At 45.7% G+C, this 21,175-nt stretch overlaps 1 protein-coding gene across 3 annotated transcripts in view; it reads left to right on the top strand.

Annotated features, from left to right (window-relative positions):
* The window catches only part of LOC140850013 (uncharacterized), a 146,876-nt gene that overhangs the window by 36,665 nt on the left and 89,036 nt on the right, over positions 1-21,175 (top strand). For 2 of the 3 annotated variants that reach the window (XM_073239486.1, XM_073239487.1), the window contains 2 exons: positions 6,842-6,941; positions 12,973-18,961. In XM_073239486.1, coding sequence (XP_073095587.1) covers positions 6,842-6,941; positions 12,973-13,365 — 493 coding nt within the window. In that variant the 3' untranslated portion in view covers positions 13,366-18,961. Of the gene's footprint in view, positions 1-6,841; positions 6,942-12,972; positions 18,962-21,175 lie in introns of those variants that run through there. The other variant, XR_012132635.1, reaches the window with a different exon arrangement.

Below are 21,175 nucleotides of genomic sequence, written 5' to 3' on the forward strand. Positions count from 1 at the left end.
AAGGCAGACAAGGCCACTGCTCTCGGGGAGCTTTCATTCTGGTGTGGGAAGCAGACTATAAACATGGCCATAAAAATACAAAGTGGTGCAATGGCTTCAAGGACTATGGGTACCACACATCAGTGATGCTTTGGAAAGGATGCCTAGTGGAAGGCCCTGAGGCAGTGGCCGTAGCTGGCATGCTTACCAGGCCACCAAGCAAGGACCTGCAAGGGGATAAAGGAAGTGCAAAGGCCCAAAGCGAGAGCAAGCTCCATTTGCTCTGGAATGGAACGCTCAGGGGCTGCATTGGGGGCAGGGGCTGCATTGGGGCACGGGGTGGGGAGAACCAGGTCATGGGCCTTGTTCAGTGCTCTGTTGGCTGCAGAATAGGGTTTGGATTGTATTCTCATAGCAGTGGGAATCCACTGAAAGATCCAGTAGGGGGGTGGTACAGCTTGGCCTCTATTACAGCTGTTGTGGAATTAAGCACAAGAGAGAAGTATATTTCTATTCATATATATTTGAAATTAAAACCAAGAAATTCTACAAAGCATTGATTAATTGAAAATAACATTAATGAACTCATTATATATTAACATAGATAAGGTGATTTTTATTAAAAACAAACCCTCTCTTTTCCAAATCAAAGATATTTAAATAAGAAGAGTGGCACTCTGTTACATATTTGCAACCCTCTCTAATGTTTGGCTTAAAAGAAGACAGTTGTTTCTCATGTGATGTGTTGTTTCGGTTGAAATCTATGGAGAAAATCTGTATTTATACAGATATATAGTTGTGAAGAAGGGGAGTATTTCATAGAGAATTATGGGTATTTTCCTACACGAAAAATTGATGTAGTAATTTTCTTGAAGGGTAGTTGCAGTGTGGAATTTGAAACAGTGTCAATGAGTCTCATACTCTGTTACATTAAAATACATCAGACAATCACAATGCATGCTTGTCCTTGAGTGATTTTGTAACACCATGCATTGGTCACGTGGAAGAGAGTGACTCACTGAGTCAGGCAGATCTTCCAAATCTCTCACTGAGGGAGGCAGATCTTGACTAACTTCATTACACAACATTTGTTAAAAACAACACTGACTTCATTAGAAAAGTCTTTAAGGGTTGAGTTGACTGTTCACCAAGGAAATTCTTTTTTTTTTTAATTAAAATATCATTGGTACACAATCTTCTGAAGGTTTCATATGAACAACATTGTGGTTTCAACATTGACCCATATTATCGAGTCCCCACTGCGTCCCCCACCATTGCAGTCACTATCTGTCAGCATAGTAACATGCTATAGAGTCATTACTTATCTTCTCCATCAAGAACATTTTTAAGGGAAACTGACATTTTGATTCTCTGTGAGTGTGTAGTAAGAAGGATGCAGTGACCACTAGTAAAGCTTGGTGTTACCACTGTGGTTGGTGTTAAGGCGCCAGCAGTTTTACCCACCAATGCAACTGCAAACACAGTGGAAAAGACAAATAAATCTTAGTATTATTTTGAAAATAGTTCTGACCCTGAAGCCCGTCAGAAGAGTTCTGGAGACCCCTTAGTGGTCTGTAGATCACACTTTGAGAAAAACTGACATGAATTACTGAGGGTTCAAACTATATAAACAGTTACTGTCTTGACTCACAGTTGCATTGTGTTAGAAAAAGCAATCCGATCAATTTAGCATGCAACATGTGTGATTAGGGAAAGTCTCCTCATGGCAAAGTCTCTTGCCCATGAATCACCACGTCTACGCTCATTGCACAGTTACCATTTTGCTACACATTAATATATATTAAAATCACAGCTCCCCTTTACCTTTCTCAAACTCTAATATCGCCCCAGAGTATTTACAGTGGACTAGGATCATCTCACTTCAAACTTTGCAGAAGTGGAGTAGAGCTGCATCTGATGTGAGAAAAAAATCTGGAAATATCATTCATTTTATTATGTAGGTGCTAAGTAAATATTTCTTATTTCCTATGATTACTAAGTTTGACCAGAGTGTTCCAGGTGTTTTATTATGTAAGTGATTGATATTGGTTGAAAATGAGGTTTTGCAATGCTGTTTCATGTCACGTAATTCTGGGAAAGAGATTCAGGAATAGGGTTCTTGGATATTCACCCACAAAATGGACCTAGGCTCTCATTCGGTATTTTAGACCTGTTTCTTTGGCTGTAAGACAAACTGTCATTAGTGACAGTTACAGTCTCACCCCTGGTAGAGAGGAAAGGAAATCAGATTTGTGTCCACCCCCAGGGGTTTGCCTTGGCTGCGTCTCTGAAATTAGAGTGGGATGGGAACGCCAGGGACAGAGCCGGGGGCTCACCGAGAGGAAGATCAAACCAGTATTTTCAATATTGCTCCTCGTCAAGCTCTTATGGGTCAAGTTTTCCATCTGTAAATGTAGGCAGCGAGGCTAGCTCCTAACAGTCTTTCCAGATTTACATCTAGTGAATCTGGAAATTCTGGAGATCGCTGACCGGCGGCGTCCAGGAAGAGGCCGTATGATTTTTATAAAAGTCCTCCTCGTCACCTCTAGGGGGCGTGCCAACCCTCCCTATAGTTTAGTAGCCACACCAGCATTTCACAAAGTCTCTGGGAACTTGTGAGTTCCTTGGTGGGATGGAATTTACTGCAAGGGGAGGAATATGAGGTGAATTAGTGAGGGCATAAGGAAAAGTGACGAAAAGGTATTTCATGGGGGAGCACAACAGGTGAATTGGTTTACTGGGATTGAATAAAAGATAAGAAATGAGTTTAGAACCAAGGCTAATAGTGGACAAGAGTTTTGGGGAGGTAGCAGGAAGGCGGAGCTTCATAGCTATTCTGAAAATGAGTTTATGTTTTCATTTAGCACACATTTATTGATGCAGGGATATGCTGGGCATTGACTGGTAAAGCAGTGGTGAGCAAGTGAGACGGACTAGGGCTGGGTGTCCCTGGGAAGTGTTAATGAAGGCTAAATCCAGACAGGTGGTAATAGATAGCAGGGGAGGTGTAACCTGGTCTGGGGATCAGAGACGCTCTTCTGAAGGCAGCAGGCTGGAAGGATAAGCAGCAGTTAGTAAGTGAAGAGGCGGGTTGAAGGCAGTGAGGGAGAAGGCAGAACTCAACCCTACTGAAAATGGAAGCCACTGGAAAGTTTTAGGGAAGGGGTTCAGGGACACCTTTTCAGCAGGAGTGGATAATGGATTGGATGGGAGCAGAATGCAGTAAGAGAAGCCAGTTAAGAGTGGTCGTGGTCATCCAGATGAAAGAAAGTGTGGGCAGGAGTGGTTTGGGAGAAATGGAGGGGATTGGGACGTATTTAGGAGGCAGTCATTCTGGGTTGTAGCTAAAGAACTTAGGATTTTTTTGACCCAAACTTGTGGCTTCAATGACAAACAAGCAAAAGTAATAATACTGTGCTCTCCTCAAGCAGTGTAGATGATATGGAGACATACTTGCTTCCAGTGGGACCTCTTTCCCCACTGAGTCAAATTGCTGCCTCTGTGTGGGCAGGAAACCATAGAGACCTGCCATTCTTCGTCAGGGGCCCTATTTGCTTCACAACTAAAATATTCTGGTAATTTCAGTCTCATTAAAGGAAGAGATGACATTCTAGTTGGCCAGTTACCAGAGACCTGGAGAAATGCAATGGTGTCTATGACCAGGGAATGCTTGCAAAGTCTCTCAATTCCATTTAGTAAACAATTTCTCCTTCTGGGGTCTGTCAATTTTTTGAAGCCCAGCTGTTTTCACCAGAGATAATGGCAGAGCAGGGATTCCACTTGAAGCATTGACCTGGGAGACGAGGGTGCTCTTTTCCTAGTGAGAGATAACCGCATGGCTGCTTCCGGCCAAGGAGCATGAGAAGCCTCAGTTATGTGAAGCACTCCTCTCTGAGTGACGTCTAGTCTCCTTACAGGCTCCAGCAGGTTCGCAAGGACCACAGACAACCTCATAAACTTGGATGGTACCAAGGCTGCTGTGGCCCCATGTCCTTTCCTTCTGCCCTGTACTTCCCACCACAGTAGGTGGACAGTGATGCAGATGGGAATAGACATGCTGTTGTGACTGGGCACTAGTTCAGTCCAGGAATTCTACAGAACATATACAGTATGCTCCTGGAAATTTATTGTCATTATCTTATTCATTTGTTATTCAGAAAAATATTTATTGAGTGCCTACTATGTGCCAGGCACTGGTCTAGGTTCATGGACTATATCTGTCAAAAAGACAAAATTTCCTTGTGGCCTTTTCATTTTAGTGAAGATGACAGGTAATCACCACTAAATACAATATTTTGACCCTTTGGGAGGGCTTATTCTCCATTCAATCCATTCAGGAGGATGTAACATTGTCTCATGACATCGGGCATGGTGAGGGGGCCATTGTTTGCCAGGTCCTCAGTGCTGGGCAAGAGACCTTCTCTGTGTGGTGCTGAATTAGGAAAGTCAGCTGTGTTTGTGGTCTGGGGAGAGAGAGTGGAGCTAATGAGTAGATCAGTAATTTATGTGGTTTATGAGGAGGTGAGTCAGATGGTAAAAGAAAAAAAATTAGAGCTGATTAAGTTAGATATGGTCCCTGTTCCCAATCATCCACGAAGTTTTATCCAGAAGTCTTTCAAATTTGGTCTTGATAAATGTGATCAATGTCAGAGAGCTGCAGTAATTGCCCCAGACCTGGGAAATATGATGGCTGAACAAGGGAAGGCATTGGCTGAACAAGTGGCTTGGTTGTTATGGGATTAATGTCCCTTTATTTTTGCTCTCTCCATCGAAAATGAAGGGAGTAGCCAGTGGCTCTTTCTGGAAGGCTAGAATTGTAACCAACCAGGGGACAGAGGTGCTTAGAAAATTCTCACATGGGTAAAATGATCAAGCAGAGGGCCGAGCACGTGCTGTCAACCTGGCATATTACAGTCACATGGGCTCCACTGCTTCCTGCTGACCTTTAGAGGTGAGATTTTAGGGTTCAGTTTATTGTCAGTGAAGCAGGAGTTAATTTCAAGGTTTAGTTTATTGCCAATGAAGCGGGAGTCAGGGACACTTAGTACACCTCTTCCTGTGTTTGCTAATAATTATCACCCAGTTCATAATGGGCCCTGCAATGCTCCCACTTCCTTTAATTAATCTGTCCTGTATTAATTATTGGGGCATTTTATTTTATAAGGGGGATGACTCACCCAGCCTGGCAGGTTTAGAACTGCCTTGTTGATACTTGACTGGCAAGGGCTTGGTCTCCCAATTCAGCCCAATCCATTCAGGAGGATGCATCATTCTGTCTTGGCATCAGGTGTGGCGAGGGAGCAAGTGCCTGCCAGGGAGCCTGGCCTCCTGGGGCAGAGATCTTGTCAGAGCCAAGCCGCTGAGTTAGGAAGGTCAGTTCTGTTCATGACCCACATAGGGATTGGGCAGAGCCAGCCAGCAAACAGAACCCCATGGGCTGGGGGTTCTAGAGGAGTGTCTTCCAAGGCATAGATGACCTTCAGACCAGAGGCCCCCCTACCTGGGACTCCTTAGAATTAGACACTCAAGGGTCCCCAGACATGCTTTTGGAATACAGCTCTGAGTTCTTCATGGACTGGGAGGATATTTCTGCCCTGGTTCTTCCTGGTTCCCTTAAATTCTTTCTTAAAGTACTCTTCATCCCTTTGAACCTCTCTCTCTTTCAGTAACTCCCTATCCCTCCCTCCACCACCCGGGTTTATTGCATTTTTAGGTCAATTATATTCTCAACTTCTACTTGAAATCCTATGAATTTTAAGGTCACTGGATTCAAAGTTGTGTAACACACTCTTATCTCCAGTGTGGAGTAGATTCCAGTACACAGACCTCTCCACCCAGATTATTGCAATAGTCTCTGAATTCCTCTGCCACCTCCCTATAGACACAGCTGGCCTTCTCTCCAGTCCATCCTTCACAGGGAGATTTCCCCAGATCTCGATCCAGTTGTGTCTCTCCCCTCCTTAAAGTTCTCTTGTGGATTCCTATCCCCTTATAGCAAACCTGGACGACTCTTCAGTTCAGTGCCCAGGGCTCCCCTTGAGACTGTCCCTGCCCCTGCCGCCTGATCAGCCCCTACTACTCTCTCCTTGTTATTCAGTCATAAGCCACTTGGGGCATTTTTGGCCTATGTGGGGAGGCTTCTGCCCACCTGCTGGTCATTATTTGCCCCCATGCTCACTGCCCCTGCAGACTGGCTCAGGTCCTCTCATTTATCTTCATAATCCCAGGCCCAGGGGAGTGTTTTACGTGCAGAAGGAAATGACTTCCCACTTCTTGTAGAAATGAACCAACAAAGGAATGAATTAAGCAGGAATCTCAGTCCATCCATTGCTTTAATAAAGATGCAGGTTGTCCTCCAAGAACAAAATTTCTCTCTCTCATGAGAAGCATAAAACTCTTTTCCGTAGCTTTAATGGTGCTGAACTTAACAAGTCAAACACTATTATTAAACCAAGTCAAAGCGATGGGATTCTGAACATTCTTACCATCCAATCCTCCCTCTGCCTTCACGGCCATCATCCTGCTAGGGCCCCGGGGTCTTTCCCTGAAAGTCCATTTGCTGAAAGTCAGCTGGTTTTTGGCACTTGGGCCTTCTGGCACGTGACTTTCAGTGAAATGGCCCACTGCCCCGTCACGGCCAGAGAGCACCCTGGTGTCGGGAAGACCCCTAATCCATCTGCCAGGAAAGGCCCTACCAAGCCTTCTCCAGACCTGAACAATCTCTCCACAATCACTTGCAAAAGGTACTTTCGGAACGTCATTAAGCCTGAACTATACAACTCAGCTGGAAGATTTTTGCGTATCAACCTTAATTTCTTTAGGTGAGGCTCTAAGTCATTTCCCTCCTCTTCCGCCTGAGCAGATGGAAGAAAACCAGCATCATCCTGTGCCCACCAGGCGTTGCTTCAGGGATGGAGCTCCACAGAGTGAATCTGCCTTTACAGTTGGCAGCGTGCAACCAAGTGAGTGTGTGTGTGTGTGTGAGAGCAGGGGGAAGGGGGTACAGGTGGGGATTCGGTTTACCTACAAGGTCATTTTACTTGTCCAGATTCAGGAGGGAGGGTTGGAAGGGAGGGGGAGGAGTGAGCTCAGGTATCAAAGTTTGGGAATTAAGGGAGTGTGATCTGAAACCAGAGTGAATGGACAAAGTACAGACTGTGGAAGGGGGGACATGGTTGCTGGGTGGCCAGGTATGGAAGTCATTGCTGAGGTCGCAGGAGGGGAGGGCAGTTAGCCCCCTCCTGGAATGGGCGACAGATTCTCACTTGTCAGAAGGCAGCTCAGGACACTGGGTCTGTAGCTGAACCGAGGCTCTGGGGATTGGCGGGAGGCGGTGGGGAGGAGGTGGATATGGGCAAACGTGTAATGTCACCTGGCCAGAGTACCCCTTCAGAGCTGGGAAGTACTGCATCAGCCTGGTTTTAAATGTACGATTTGATCCCTTCCATAGTGGATCTCTATCTTGTATTAGGAAACTTCCTAGAAAATCCTTTGGTCTGGATCAGACATTTTGGGTGTGATCTTCCCTCCATCCCTCCTGATGTCCTCTGGGGAGCGCTAGTCTTCAGGCAATGTTATACCCCCTTCTCCCCACCATCCCCACTTGCCTGATTTCTCCAGGTTGCTGCACTCAGAGAATTAATTGATTAGCCTAACTGATTAGGTTCAAAACAAGGTGAGAGGAGCTGGGGCTCCTGGATCTGGTCATTAGCTCTGCCATATGAAATGCCTTAGTTCTGCTGGGCCTTGATTTTTCCCTTCTGTAATGTGGGCGACATGCTGTTTCGCCTCCCTTGAACTGCCCAATTAATTATCACTCTGAGTTCCAGGGAGTGCAGTGCCCTGCAGCTCTCCAGGATGCAAATTTGTGATTTTTATTTTTTGCCAAGCCTCTCACATCAGCTCCAGTTTCATAACCTCAGTCACCCTTCCCCTGCCCCTCCCTTCCTGCACGTACAGAACCCTCCCCTCCTGCCCAGATGCACACCTGCAGGAAAAATTGGCATAGATTCCTTTCCATCTGTCACCGCTTCAAATAGCTTGAGTGTGCTGATGACAGATAAAGTAATTGCAGAGCATACGAATGACTTAATATTTGATGTGTTAAAATAATTTTTTAATGCCCAGCATTTGTATAATTTATAGCTGGAATCCATAGTTTTCGTCTTGTTTCCCACTCTGCCCCCGGCTGCTCCCCCACTGGGGGGCACTGGCTCCCCGGCTCTTGTTTCTGCTCAGTGTATTACGGGGAGAAGTGGGGCACATCCTGCAGCACCCACGGTGCCTACTGATTCTGAATCTCTAGGGCCTAGTTCAGTTCTTAGCATATTGAGGTGCTTAAAAAATGTAATGAATGCAGTAGTTATTAGAAGTTGGGGATTCATTTAACAGCTATTTCCTGAGTGCCTATGTGTGCCAAACACCATTATAGAGTAGAATACAGCAGTGAGCAAGGCAGAGAAGGTCCCTGCCCTGGAGGACTTTAGTTTGGTGGGGAAGATGGACAACAAGTGAGTAGCAACAGCTGTGCAGGTGGACGTGCTTCAGTGGAGGAGATGGGATCTTGATGACTTAGGGCATCAAGATCTCATCAGGGCTAGAAATTAAGGATTTCCCTCCTTGGGGAAGGGAATTAACTGGAGGAACTAGCATGGAGTTTGGGGCAGTGGGGAGGGAGGGAGTCCCAGGCAGGAAGAATGACACATGGGAATGTAGAAAGTGGAGATGCAGTGGTCAGTTGGAGCAGCTACAAGACACTCATTATCACTAAAATTTAGGTCAAAAGAAGAGAAGTGGAAGATATTTAGTAAAAGATATTAAGCAGGAGAGTGATGTGATTAGATTTTTCTGCTAGAAAGATTCAGGTGGAGGGCTTCACCAAGTCAACTCTTAGAGCTCAAGCTGGCTCAGCTCTGGGCTCGGGAGTAGGAAGGACAATAAAAGAATCTACTGTTCTCTTTGAAAAGAACTTTCAAACAACAGAGAACATTGTCTGCTGCCACCCTCTTGCCCCCTCATCACCTATGGGTATGTATGATCTTGCCCAAGTAGCGAAGGACAGATGAGAAGAATATGGGGCATGTGAGGTGACAGTCCCTCCTCTCCGTGGTGTACCACCCCCTTTCCTGGTCCATGCCCCTCCCGGAGCCTCTGGCACTCATCTCTTCCCAGCTCTACCACCGGTGACGTCACATGCGAGTTTGAAATTGTAGGGTGAAAATGTATACCACGGAAATCAAGCGAATGCTGCTGTCATTCAGGGCTTTCCTTTTCCTGGAGAACTAGCTGTTAAACATTTACCAGCACACCACTGCCTGCCACTCAGTGGTGTGACTCAGGCCAGCAGCCCCGGTCCCTGCTGGTGGAGGGCTTCTCTGCACCCTGAGGTGGCTAGCTCCTGTCTAACTGGGGCATGTAATTTCTCCCCGTCTCAGGGTGGCTGGTTGGGAGCTCGTCTCTGTGTTTGAATTGGTTGCTTTTTCCCTACTCACCTCAGCTGTGTGGGTGTCCCTGATTCTAAAGGCAGCACAGGCAGGGGCCCTGGGGTTGGCGGGGACGTTGTGACAGTTTAGACAGCCTCCCTTCTGTCCATCATCCTGCCCTGAGGGCGCACTTGCATCCCCGCTGGTGTAACACCCGCTGTGTGGGCTGTCCCTCAGTCTGTAGACCAACTGCCCCATCCTCGCTCTGACTCCTTCTCCATTGCCCAGTTGGGTTGCTTATTTATGGGAATAGAGAGATGAGGAAAGAAAAACAAATTCGTTTTGCTCATTACGTACCACTTGGAAGATAGTTAGATTGTATAATCAACATCATGTGATGGAAAGAGTTCTGGGCACAGAATTAGAAGACCTGGGCTTGGATCTGTGCTTCCCCACTCACCAGTCATATGACCTCCGCGAGTTCCCTAATGTCTTTGAGATTCAAATGTCCTTATTTGTCAATGGGGACATCAATGTTTCCTTATTTGTCAAGACAGGTATTCTGAGGATGGCACATGAAAACTCATACGCTAATTCTTCCCCTTCTTTAGATATTTTCTAGATCTAGAGTGGCTTTTTCATATGTGAAGTTCACATATTTCCTCTGAAGAGGTAATGGAGTGTCAGCCCATTACCTCTTCGGCCCAGGAACAAGGCCAAGGTTACTGTCCAAGCATCTGCCTTGGCTGTGGTCCAAGGAGAGTTGATCATTCAATGTAAGAGCAGTGCTATGGCCTCTGAAAGGGTTCTGAGGGGAGGGGGCCATGAAGGACAGGATGGGAGTTTTCAGAATGCCGTGTGAGATGAGGTTTGTATGGGAGGGTATGGCAGTAGTCCTTTTCTTGCTGCTCAGCGCTTACATTTTCTGTAATAATAGTATAAGTTGTGCAGCAGGAGGTCGTCCTTGACTAGCTTCTGACGGGGAGCAGGGAGGAGGAAGTGGAATGGGCCTCAAGCTGATGGAGTATCTCAGGCCTATGATCATCTCTGCTGCAGGGGAGGGGCTGATGCATGGCTTGCCCGGGTTTGGGATTGTCCCTTGTCCCAAATACCACCATGCCTGTCTTCCCCAGGTCAAGTACATCATCTCCCAGTGGGTTCCCAGGGTATTGCAAAGTAACACAGCATCAGAGAATTAGGACAGATGGTGTTATGTAGCCCACTCATCACCTTTTGCCACATAGTAGGGGCTGGGGGAAGAAGAGATGGGACAAGTCCTCACCACTCAGGGCTTTGCAAAGGGTTGGTGACAAAACTGCTTCATTATGCTCATTCCCAGCTTTTCTCCAGTCCCTCCTCATGTTTCTCCACAGTCCCTGGCTGAAACCCTCACCTTTCATTTGGGCCATCCACCCTGTGTGATAACAGATGTCCTTGCGCTTTCGTCATTGGCTGCATGATGGTGGAGCCCTCCTTACCTAGGCTCTGCGTGGCTTTGGAGGGGAGCATAGATGAGCAGCGGGTGGCAGGTTCTTCAATCTCTGTTTGGGAAGCTCTATGAGAGAGGTGGGCTTTTACCATGGCCCTGTTAGAGCCAAACTAGGTATGAGAAATGTAGATTCCACTCTGGGTTGATGCAATGGAAGGTTAGAGTTAGTAGTGGCTGAAATAGAGGGTCTGTAGAAGTGGAAGGCTGGAGAGTTCAATCTAACAATAGGCATCAGAGTATGTAAGCAAGAAATGCACAGAAGAAATGCAAAGTGCCAACCAACTGATGAAAATACACTGATCTCACTAATGATCAGAGAATGCAAAATGAAACAGGATAACAAAGATCTCTGGAAACTAACCTGGGAAAAAACAAAAATACAAAAAGACATGTGCACAAAGATGTTCACTGCAGTATTGTTTGTTGTAGTGAATAAATGGAAAGGATTTAACTGTAGGTCAACAGGGGAATGATTAAACATAGGACATCACTATACTGTACACTCCAGCAAAACCACTAAAGCAAGAAGTTAGCTTTAAGTGTCCTGAATAGGAAAAATGTCCTTGATAATACTGAAAAAAACAAGGTTCAAAACAATTTGTATATGTTCCTGTTGGTGTAAAAGAATTCTCTGTGGAGTGTGTGTGTGTGTTAAAGAGTGCAGGGATACCTATCAAACGGCCAAGACTGGGAACTTCTGGGGATTGTGATTAAGGAGGAGTGTGGGGGAGCAATTAATTTTTTTATTGAGGTATAATGGACATATAACATTATATTAGTTTCAGGTACACAATGTAATGATTCAAGATTCGTGTATATTGCAAAATGATCACAATTATAAGCCTGGTTAACATCCATCATCATACATAGTCATGGATTTTTTTCTTGCGATGAGAGCGTTTATGATCTACTCTTTTAGCAACTTTCGTACTTGCAATACTGTATGGTTAACTATACTGCCATGCTGTACGTTACATCCTGATGACTTACTTGTTTTATAACTGAAAGTTTGTACATTTTGACCCCCTTTACCCATTTCAGAGTTATTGATTTTTACTATGTGCACATTTTATCATTTGAAATTTTGTGATAAAAGCTTAAAAACAGATATTTACAAAAGAGAATATGCAACACCATCTTTGTACTGCTCTCTTAGAGCTAGGAATCCCAGACTCAAACACGTATCTTGGTCTGGCAGGGACCAGTTAGGTGCAGTGGTATGATGCAGGCTCGGACCTGGGCTTAGTTCTGCTCCCTGGGGTGGGGAAAACAGTATGAGGGTAACACATAGGACCATAGGTCCTGGGGGAGCTTCTATCTGGCCATGTAAGCATGATGTCAGGTGGCCAGGCCTCCACAGCAGTCACAGGGAGGCGCTTGGGACCCAGGGGGTATGTCAGCTCTGGTTGTGCTGTTCCAAGACCTAAAAGGTAGGCAGGCAGCATCTGGAAGCTTGTCAAGATGTCTCAGAGCCTTAGACGCCAGGCGCACAAGGCTGACACCTGAATGAATGGGAGAGGAGAGCGGAAAGAGCAAGACTAGAGACATCAGGATTCCTAGAGGGATCAGCAAGTTGTTAAGGCATGGAGAAAAATTCAGAGACCAGTCATCAGCAGTACAAGCAGAAGCCAGGTGGCAGGTGCCTGGCTGGTGTCAGTGGTGCCTGGTAGTGAGGGTGCCTCAGCGCTGACTCCCAGTGTGTTCAGATGACTCCCAGAGGCAGGTGGGGCCAGGCCTATAGTGAGAGTCAGCTGGCCCCGGCTGTGGGGAAGCAGGGCGGTAGAGTCTCATAATGAGGCTGTGCCCCATACAGCTGTGGCCTGGAATGGAAACTGCTGCCCCTGCCCCCCACTTTGAAGTCTGTAGGTGCTCCAGCCCAGATGGGCTCCCTCTGCACTGTGTGTGCAGGAAGTCTGTTCCTGCCCATCTGCAGGACTGGTGTTGGGAGCTTGCTCACAAGTCCAGGAGAGTCTGGGGGATGGACATCATGTACTGCGGCTGCCCAGCCAGGAGAAGGGGTGCCATCAAGGGCTCCCTGCACAGGCACTTCTCTGCCTTCTGTTCATTGTCTCCTAACCACAGGCTTGGAGGACTCGACTGGGTGGAAAGTCAATAAAACAAGCTGGCGTTTCTCCCCTTGGCACCCTGACAGCCTCCACACCGTGGGAACCCTTGTCCAGGAGGCTCCTTTTGGAACAGGCCTCCGAACAGGCACTCGGAGCCTGGGCCAGCCCCTGCTGTCAGCTGCCCCGGAGTGCTCTGTGCGGCAAGTTCTGGCGGCTCGCTGGGCGGGGTGGGAGGTGTCCGCGCTGCGGTGGCAGCAGCTTCTCTGTGGGTGAGTCCCCTCCAAGCATCCCCAGTCCTAGGATAGCTGCTTTCCTGTCTCCTCTGCAGGGAGCCTCAAAAGAGGCAGGGAGGGAGCACTGGAGCAGGAGTCTGCAGAGGGGCTCTGAGTCCCGGTGCTGCCTTTGCTAGCTGTGCAGCCCTGGGCAAGGTATTAGCCTCTCAGACCTCCAGTTACTCAGCTATGACACTCGAGGTGTAAACCTGTGTCCACAGGGGGTTGCTGGGAGAGGGGCAGTAACTGCTGGTGTCTGTCCAGTGCTCTGAGGTCACACTCACCTGCCCAGTTTTTCTCCTAGCTTGCATCACCTCCTAATAGACAACACTCACTTATTATGTCAAGTTTCTGTCTCCCGGACTAGGGAGAAAGGTTCACAAAGAGAATGCTTTTCCCTAGGCTTAGATCCGTGTTTGGTATGTAGGAGATGCTCAAAAATATCTGTTGAATGAATGAATGGGTATCTCATTTAGTCCTCCTCACAGCTCAAGGAGGCGGGAATCATTAGCACCTCCGTTGTACAAATGGGAAACCCAAGACTTAGGGAAGAAAGTCATTTTCATAAAGTCATAGGAAAGCATGTGGTAGGGCTGACATTTAAACAAGGTGGGTCAACTATGACATACATGCAATCGTTGGATGCATTTAAGGTGCTGGGTAAAGGTAAGGAGTTGTATAATCTAAACACAAACTTCACTTCCGTACAGTGCCTTCAGCCTTCTCCCTTGGCCCTCGCGCAGCCCTTGCGTTAGGTAGTTTTGTCAACTGCCGACTTTTTGCCGGATTTATTTTGTATATTATCCATAGCCAATCTTTAATCCAAGGCTGATTTATCCAGACCACCCACCACATTTCTTTGCCACCTCCCACCACGGTCAGCTGACTGGAGTGTGCTCAGGAGGTTACAACTGCATTTTATTAGCAGCCTGGGCCAAACTTAGAGACTGAAAGTCCTGTAAGAGACACTCTGCATTCCAAAGGCAAATAGATTTCTGAGGGGTATTTTGCTAAGCTATAGTCCCACTTCTCTCCTCATTATCCTTGTTCCCTGAGAATTCATTGTCAACCTTGGAATAGTTTTACCTATAATATGTACTTAGGGGCACTCTGTTTCCATCCCACTATTAACTTCCACTTTTATCTTTCCCTAAATGGTATCTGCAGAGCTTTTCTCCTGTTGGCTGGGACTGCGGTTGCCTTTTTGCCTTTTGCTCTCCGTCTGTGTCCCATACCACATCGTTCCTCTTTGCTGTCAGGCATGGATGTCTGGCTTGGATCTGTGGCATTGAGGGAAGATGGAGCAGGGAGGTTGGTTAGAGACAAGGAAGAACAAATACAGGAAGGAGAAAGGCCAGAGAAAGCTGAGTTCTCTTTTAAGCCGTTTCCTGCTGCTCCTTAGAAAGGCCTTTGGAAGACTGTTGGTGGTTCCATGGTGGTCAGAGAACAAGGCTTTCTGCTGGGGAGAGGGTGGTGTAGAAACAAGGATTTCCGTTTTTCCAGCAGGGACGGGGCAGCTTGCCAAGGTCTTGCTGAGAGCAGGTGTTCAGCATCCTCAGGATTGGAAACCAAGGGGCAGGTGGTGGAAGCAAACACGGGGTTGGCATCAGCCTGGCTTTGAATTCAGGCCCCCACCTTGCCAGGGTGCACACTGTTGGCTACTTAACATCTCTGGGCCTCAGTTTCCCCATCTGTAAAATTACACTTCTCAGGGCTGTTGTGAGGATAGATGAGATGGTCTGTAAAGTGCCCTACAAATGAAATGCATTTTATATGTGCTGTAAATGTAACAAGATGGAGAGAAGTTTATTTACCAGCATTTCCCTTAGAAGGAGAAAGCTGATTTGTTGGGAGAAATTCTTTGATCTGTGCTTTGGGAGAGAAGCTGAAATGTAGAAAAAAATCTGAAAGAGAAGCTGGAATCTGGTGCACAAGCACAGGGCGGGTTTGTGCGTTGTCGTAGGGAGTTTCAGTGGGGAGGTGATGAAAGGCTACGTGGGGCCCAATGTGACCCCCACTCCACAGCCACTTTCTCCATATTCATTTGATCTGAATTCACAAGATGCTTGTATAAGTGAATTTTTCATGACACTTGTGCTGGGTAGACTCACATCTGGGTTGAACAGAACAGAGGTCACAAGCACCAGTGGGGCACCTGGAGGCAGGAGAATCATGAGGATGTAAGCTCAGGAATTCACAGGAACTGTGGGGAGGACGTTGGACCTCTTTATGCCAAGGAACTGTGGTTTGGGTCAGGGTTAACAGAATGTGGGCTGGGGCATTGCAGTGGGCATCTTGTGACTCGCTAGCCTGCGATGTTGATGATTATCATCCTTATTTAGTAGAGAGAGGAACAGGTTCAAGTGAAGTGCTTTGCTCAGTCAAGGTCACATTGCACTAATAGTGACAAACTGGTTTTAAATTCCATGTCGCTGCTTCCAGCCTGTGGCTGTACTCTTTGAGTCAGACCACCTGTCCATCATGAAAGGCATGTGGTCTCAGGTAACACATGGGGACATTAACCTCAAGGGGTTGCACAATCTGCCCAAGGTCAGACCTGGGCTGAATGGAGGGTGCTCAGAATAGGGAACAGATGCCAGCAGGGAGCAGGCCACTGGCTGGGGAGCTGCTTTCCTTTTAGACAAATTACTTCACTTTTCTGAGATGATCACCCCTGCTAATCCTGTCTGCTAATTGTACTGAAGTTTCCCCTCCATACAAGTGGATTAGGATTAATGGGACAGGACTGGGCACAGGACCCAAGAGCCCTGCTCCCACACCCCTGCTTGACTTCATGTGGCACCTGTTCCATTCTTGCCGAGCCTTGGTTACACTTCAAAGCATAATCTCACAAAGAAAGGCTAAATTTAGCTTTAATTGAATAATTGCTGTGCACTAAATCATCAAACGATCATTACAAACTCCGATCATTGGTGACTAGGAAAGAAGCCTCTAGGAAGAGAGGAATTGGTTATGTAATTGAACCTCATGGGGGTTTTAATAGTCCTGGGTGCGTACAATTGTCTTATTTTGGAAAGCTTAACACCTATATCAGGTGTCCTCTTAGAAGCTATTAAAACCCCACACTGGCTGTGGAGATAAAGAGAATGACCCCAGAATGGTTATGGCAGAGCTGAGTAGCATAGGGCCAGAGTAAGAAAGAGGCTGGGTGAGGGGACAGGGGTTTTTCCTGCCTTCTAGGTTAGTATTTTTCCATCTAAATTATACTGTCAAATAGTCACCAACTAAATTGTTCAGCACGGTGGGAGAAATGAGGAAAAGGTTCCGGGAGAAAAGGGAAGAAGGAGGTTCCCCCAAATGGCTCTCTAGCAGGAGGTGAACAGAGAAAGGTATAGTGTGGCAAGGATTTGGTCTTGCTGGCATAAACCATTCTGGATGACTTGGGGGATGATTTTATAGAGATTGGAGGATCTGCTGTTAGTGCCAAGCATTGATAGAAATGACTTAGTGATTACCACCCTTAACATCTTTGTCATTAAGACAGCAGTCAGCCTGGTTAAGCCTGGGTTCTGTAGAGGAAGATGCTTATATGATCCTTAATGAGCAAGTCATAGCCATCCAGTCTAAGAAATAACAATAAGATTTGCCAGGCATGGCTGTGCCCTCTGTGCGTGACTGTCAGTACAGGTAGGGGTGTGCGAGAGCCAGGGCACATACCTGCACACCCCTTCCCTACCCTGGGCACAGGGACATCACTTTGGTTCCCTGAAATGGGCCATGGTGGGTGGATTTACACAGTGAAAATCAGCAAGCAATTCAGGGCTTTCCTTTTGGTGGAGAGTTGGCTTAGAATTTTTACCAGCACAACAGTGAGAATGGCTAAAATCCAAAAAGCTGGCAACACCAAATGCTGATGAGGATGTGGAGCAACAGGAGATCTCTTTCACTGCTGGCGGGGGTGCAGGATGGTGCAGCTGCTTTGGAAGACAGTTTGGCAGCTTCTTACAAAGCCAGTCTTACCGTAGGATCCAAAGTCCCATTCCTAGTTATTTACCCAAATGAGTTAAAAACTTATGTCTACATAAAAACCTGCATGCTAATGTTTTCGTCAGTTTTACTCATGCTTGCCAAAACTTAGAATCAACCATGAGTCTTTTGGTAGGTGAATGGATACACAAACTGTGGAATACAAAATTTGGAATATGTACAATGCAGTATTATTCGGTGATAAAAAGAAGTAAGCTAGCAAGCCATGAAAAGACATGGAGGAGTTTTAAATGAGTATTACTACTGGCAAGATGCCAGTCTGAAAAGGCTACCATACATTGTATGATTTCACTATATGACCTGTAATTGGTATGGGAGCAGCAGTCATTTCTTTTGGCCAAGAGAAGGGGAGTTTGGGATTTTGTGTGAAGCGCAGCAATTGTGTTTGTCTGTGCTTAGACACATTGTGAAGTGAACCAGCGGTGCCTCCTTCTATCATGGTGTCAGAGCAAAGCTTTGAGGAAGTGTGACTATCAGTGGTTGCCAGGAGCTAGGGACAGGTGGAGATGGGTGACTAGGTTGAGCACAGGGGATTTTTAAGGCGATGAAGCTATTCTGTATGATAACAGTAATGGTGGATACACATCTTCATCACCTGCCAAAGCCCACAGAATGCACAACACAAAGAGTCACCCTAATGTAAACTATGGATTTTAGTTGATAATACTGTATCAATATTGATTCCTCGGTCTCATGGTATTTATTGCAAGCTCGTCCCATAGTGGGAACGGTGGGTGGATGTGGTGGGGGAGTATATAGGAACTCTCTGTACTTACTGTCAGTTTTTTTCCTGGAATCCTTGAACTGCTCTGAACAGCAAGTCTTTTAATTAAAAGAATATTCATGCACCGTGTATACGTGATGACTTCTCAAATGAACGCGTGTTGGGTACAGGCAGAGGCTTTTTCTTTCTCACCACGGCCTTTGTCTGAACCTCGTTTTCCTCTCCTTGCTGCTATCTTTGGTAGATCCTGTAACTTTCTTGTCCCTCTCAAATATTAAAAAAAAAATCTCATTTTGGAGGTACTGCAAAGTTTAAAATTTAAACATTTTAAAATTGGGCTTCGGACTCTGGCCTGTCCAAGCTCATTTTGTCCCCACTGTGGGCCTGGGGTGGAGAGGGATGCAGGTGGACACCTCGCTGTTTTCTTCTTTTCCTCCATTTTTTTGTCTGTGCTCAGCTGCTTTTGACAGTCTCTGGTGGTGGAGAATGCGGAGCAGGAGAGGTGACAATCGTGACCTGGCTCCCATGGCCTATGGAGTGGCAGCTGCCCCAGGCCTGGCTCTGTGGGGCCCAGTGCCTGTGGTTTCTGGGGGCCTCTGTGCGGGGGTCTTGGGCAGGCTTAGGCCCCTTGTGTCTTCTGAGGCCCCTCACCTGGTGGTTTCCTGTGCCCTGAAGGTGGTACTAGGCTGGGTTCCAGGCCATTCCCCTGTCCTCGGGCCCCACACGGCTCTTTCCCTGTCCGCCTTCTTCCCTTCTCTGCAGCCAGCCTCTCACCTTTAGAGATTTCTGAGGTTTGCCCCTTGAGGCATGTCATGGTTTGTGGCTGACAGTGAGGAGTCCGTCCTACCTGCCTAATGAAATCCTGTCGTCAATAGATTGATAGACTCCGACCTGCCCACCCTTCAAGCCCCAAGTGGCGGAAGGTCTAAGAGTCCCTGGGTTGGTATTTGGAACATGCTTAGCGAGTTCTGCACTGATGCTTCATCTCCCCTCTTTCAAATGTGGAGCCCCTAACACTACCCTTTTTTAACAGCTCTGGGGCTCAGCTGACACGGAGATAAGAAGACAAATGCATAGCCCCTGACATTTGGAAGCTGGCTGGGCTGCCTCATCCTCTTATTGGCCCTCAGAGAGCTCTGACACCATGGTTGTGGAGGCAGAGCTAGGTCACTTGGTAACTGTGTCTACGCCCAGACAAACACAATCACTGCGCTTCACACAAAACGCCAAACTCCCCCTCTCTTGGTCAAAATAAATGACTGTTGCTCCCATACCAATTACAGGTGTACCCTCGGTTCAATCTCCTCTCCTGAGTGGTATGACTTATCACTTTCCCCAGTCATACCCAGCACCCCCTTGAGAGTGAGCCCCTCCTCCCTTAGACTCCCCCAAATCACAATGAAAGCCCAGCCTGCAAGTTCTTTGTAACACAGTTGCCTTGTTGAGACGCCCTCTGCTTCCTCCTCTGAACAAGTAACAAACCTTCTCCCTCCCTGAACAAGTACCAAACACAACTGTGTGCTCTGGGGGCCTTTGGCTGAAGAACTTTGAGAAACAAGCAAGTCACATTTTAACCTCCTAGTACATTTAATTTGCCCTTGGCGCTTGGGCCAGGACTTTTTAATTCCTTCCAGATAATAATAAACATTTCCTACCTTTTCTCTTTTCCTCCTTCCCTCCTGTCCCCTTTTCCTCCTAATCACAAAATATTGTCTGTAATTCCTTATCTGAAACTCTTGGGGACAGATGCTCTGCGGTGCAGATGTTTTTGGTTATTAGAATGATTCATATACTGAATATTATGGAATACTTCCAGGAGTTCTGGGGCAGCATCCATTGGTCAGTGAAATGTAAGCATGTCCACACAAAATGGGATACAGATAGGCTATGTAAAAACTAATAAATTATAGAGTCTGTAAAGGCTCTTTTCAGTTCAGGCCAGGTTTTGTGCTGAACAGGTTTGCACTAACTTTATGAAAAATTTTCATTTTGAAAGCTTCTTTGGATTTTTGAATTATAGGTTAGGGATGATGGGCTTATATAGATACATATATATATACATTTAATTGGATAAAAGTTGGAAAATACTGAAAACCACCGAGAAAAATACAATTCTACCATTCAGAAGTAACAGCTGTCAACACTTTGATGTGTCTACATATATAAAAAAATGCACACACATATTTAAGAAAAATATACATATGCATATGTGTAAAATGCTTGATTATTTATTACCCCTCCACAGAAATGGGGAAATATCACACTGTTTTTTTCACTTAAAATATATAATGAACACTTTTCATGTCATTATATATTCTATAATAGTCTAATGTCTATTTTGAGTTTTATTGTATTATTGCACCATAATTTATCAAACATTTAGGTTGATTACAATTCTTTTAAAAATAACATTGTAATAAATGTACTAATCCATATATTTTTGGGGGTGTCTCTGATTTCTTATGTAGGATAAATTACTAGATGTGGAATTACTGGGTTAAAGGATACATAACATATTTTAAAAGAGTGTATTTGAAGTATATTTTTTGTCACAAAGTTTACCAAAAATATTGCTAAATGTTTTTCATGCATGCAAATTACTTTGCTTACATAGTTATTGATTTTACTCATTATCATCATTTTAGGGAATTCATTTATATGTAGAATAAAAATCTATTCAGAATACATTCCCATTTGTGAAACATTATAAAAAATTCCAAAAAATCAAACTCCACCTTCTATGTCATAATCCAATAAAAATGTTTAGAGAATTTTAAACATCACTTTTACTTTGCATTCATTGAACTTAAGATGAATTTCTTGACTTAAAAATTCTACTCATTATTTTCCTTTAAACAACACTTCAGAAGCATTCGATATCCAGAGTATTGTTTTCTTCACACAATGTGAATTCAGGATGTAAAAAATTTGGATAGATTTATTGAGGTATTATTTACATGTGGTTAATTGCATATACTTAAAATGTACATTTTGATAAGTTTTGACACCCCAAAAGTTTCCTTGTACCCCTTTATCATTTCTCTCTGCCACCCATACCCATCACCCCATGCAACCACTGATCTGGTTTCTGTTATGACGGATTAAATATACTCTGTGTGTGTGCACATCCTCTCCATGGAGAGATCCTGGGAACAGTGACAGGGAAAGGACATAATGGGTGTGGCAGGGAAAGGATATAATGACCCTGGAATATT

Source organism: Manis javanica, chromosome 6 (assembly GCF_040802235.1).
Source record: "Manis javanica isolate MJ-LG chromosome 6, MJ_LKY, whole genome shotgun sequence".
Taxonomy (NCBI): Eukaryota; Metazoa; Chordata; class Mammalia; order Pholidota; family Manidae; genus Manis; species Manis javanica.